This window comes from Fulmarus glacialis, unplaced genomic scaffold (genome assembly GCF_000690835.1).
Source record: "Fulmarus glacialis isolate BGI_N327 unplaced genomic scaffold, ASM69083v1 scaffold17640, whole genome shotgun sequence".
NCBI lineage: Eukaryota > Metazoa > Chordata > Aves > Procellariiformes > Procellariidae > Fulmarus > Fulmarus glacialis.
Genome location: NW_009187285.1, coordinates 3,491 through 5,210, shown reverse-complemented (window position 1 = coordinate 5,210; position 1,720 = coordinate 3,491). Strand labels below are relative to the sequence as shown.

The window sequence follows — 1,720 nt, the reverse complement described above, 5'->3', positions numbered from 1 at the left end:
CTGTGGGATTCAGCCTCCCCTTCCGCACCGTGGCAGGGCCGGTGAGAGAACAGTGGAGCCGGGTAGGGCCCCCGCAGCCGTGAGCCCTCCACATGTTAGGAAGAGATCAGCGACTGTTCTCCCTGCTGTGCACCCTGCTTGGAGCAGCTGATGCTCCTTCATTAGAGGCGGTCATAGGCGTGCAAGTAGGGGGAGGGTGAGAACCAGAGTCTTGGAGCAGGAAAGTGTTTCACCCCAGGGTTGCCCAGACCAGAGACAGCAAGTCTCTCTTGGCTTTCCCTCTGAGGCACTGCTCTGCTTTAGATGTGCTCTCAGTGGGCACCCATGACTCTTGCTTTCATCCAGTTGGTGCTGCTGTCTATGAAAGGAGATATACAGGCCCTCTGGGCCCAGAGGAGGGTGTGTCTTTAGAGGCAGGAATAACCAGCTCTCAAACAGACGTTTAGTTTGTGTTGGCCGAAACCATCTTTTTTGCTGCTTGTCATGGTGGCTGAAATAAAACCCTTGTTCAAGTCCAAAAAACTGCACCTTATTTCACTGGGGGAAAAAAAGTTTGTTGTTCTTTTTCGTTTACTCTGGATCTGTTTCCATCATTCACACAGAGATCAAAACGCAGCATAACCCCCAGCAGCATCCTCGCACCCTCCTTGCGTGGGTCCTCGTTCAGCGCCCCGGTGGGGTGCTGGCCCCCTGGGATGGGGCTGTCTCTCTGCAGCCCTGGCAGTGGTGACCACCACTCCACGGTGCTCCTCGCCGGGCTGTTGAAAGCGAGCTGTCTGACTTTCTCCTGCAGTTCTTATGCCGTTGTTGGATCACTGCAGTGTGCAGCCCGATGCCAGGGTCGCGTCCCATTCCTTTTTTGGGCTGAATGCTCAGATAAGGTAAGCCCTGGAGATGTTCTCAGTAAAGAGAAGGAATCGATTTTGCCGGTAGTGGGGCTTTTGCTTGCTCAGACAGCTAATTGAGTTACAAAGCTGCGGAGGAGAATATTTGGTTTTCCTGAGTAGGCTGTTAGATGCTTTGATAATGGATTTTCATAATGGCCACCAGATAATGCTAATAGACCCACCTGACCTTAATGTGGATGGGTCAGAAGTTCATACCATAGCTTGTCGGTACATGTAGTAAGAGAACAACGTGTGCGTGCTCTCAGGGCAGGCTGTCTCCTTCCAGTCTGGATTTCTCTGACACGTGGTCCTCCTAAACACGCGAATGGTCTCCCCCTCGGGTCAAGGCAGCGTTAACTTTCATCTCATGGCTATGCTTATTCCAAAAATGGAGGCAGAAAAATTGGTGAAGGTAGATGGAAATAGCAAAGCAGGGAGCCTGCGATTCCTCTCTTTGTGTTCTCATGCCGAAGCACAGTGCAGAGACGAGCCCTTGCCAGCCCGCACAGGGACCTGCAGGCGGGAAGGAGGAGAGTGCCCTGAATAACAACTGTCTCCCGTAGCCAGCCTCCCGCCTTGAACCAGCTGACGTCCCTCTACGTGGGAAGGACCCACTCCCTGTGGAAGGACCCAGCCGTCATGGCGTGGCTGGAGACCAACGTCCACGAGGTGTTGCGCATGGTGGATGCCCGGGACCCGCTGGTGGAGGAGTCTGAGCACAAGTGAGTGCAGCAGGCAGAGGTGAGCGTCTCTCGTACCAGCCATGGGTGCTGAAACACAGGGACAAAGTGGGCCGGCGGGCTCTGCCGACGAGAGAGGGGCTCTGTTCTGGG

At 54.5% G+C, this 1,720-nt stretch overlaps 1 protein-coding gene across 1 annotated transcript in view; it reads left to right on the top strand.

Annotated features, from left to right (window-relative positions):
- The window catches only part of TCF25 (transcription factor 25 (basic helix-loop-helix)), a gene marked incomplete at its 5' end in the record, with an annotated part of 18,432 nt that overhangs the window by 14,494 nt on the left and 2,218 nt on the right, over nt 1–1,720 (top strand). The window contains 2 exons of the mRNA XM_009574618.1: nt 794–881; nt 1,451–1,609. Coding sequence (XP_009572913.1) covers nt 794–881; nt 1,451–1,609 — 247 coding nt within the window. The remainder of the gene's footprint in view (nt 1–793; nt 882–1,450; nt 1,610–1,720) is intronic.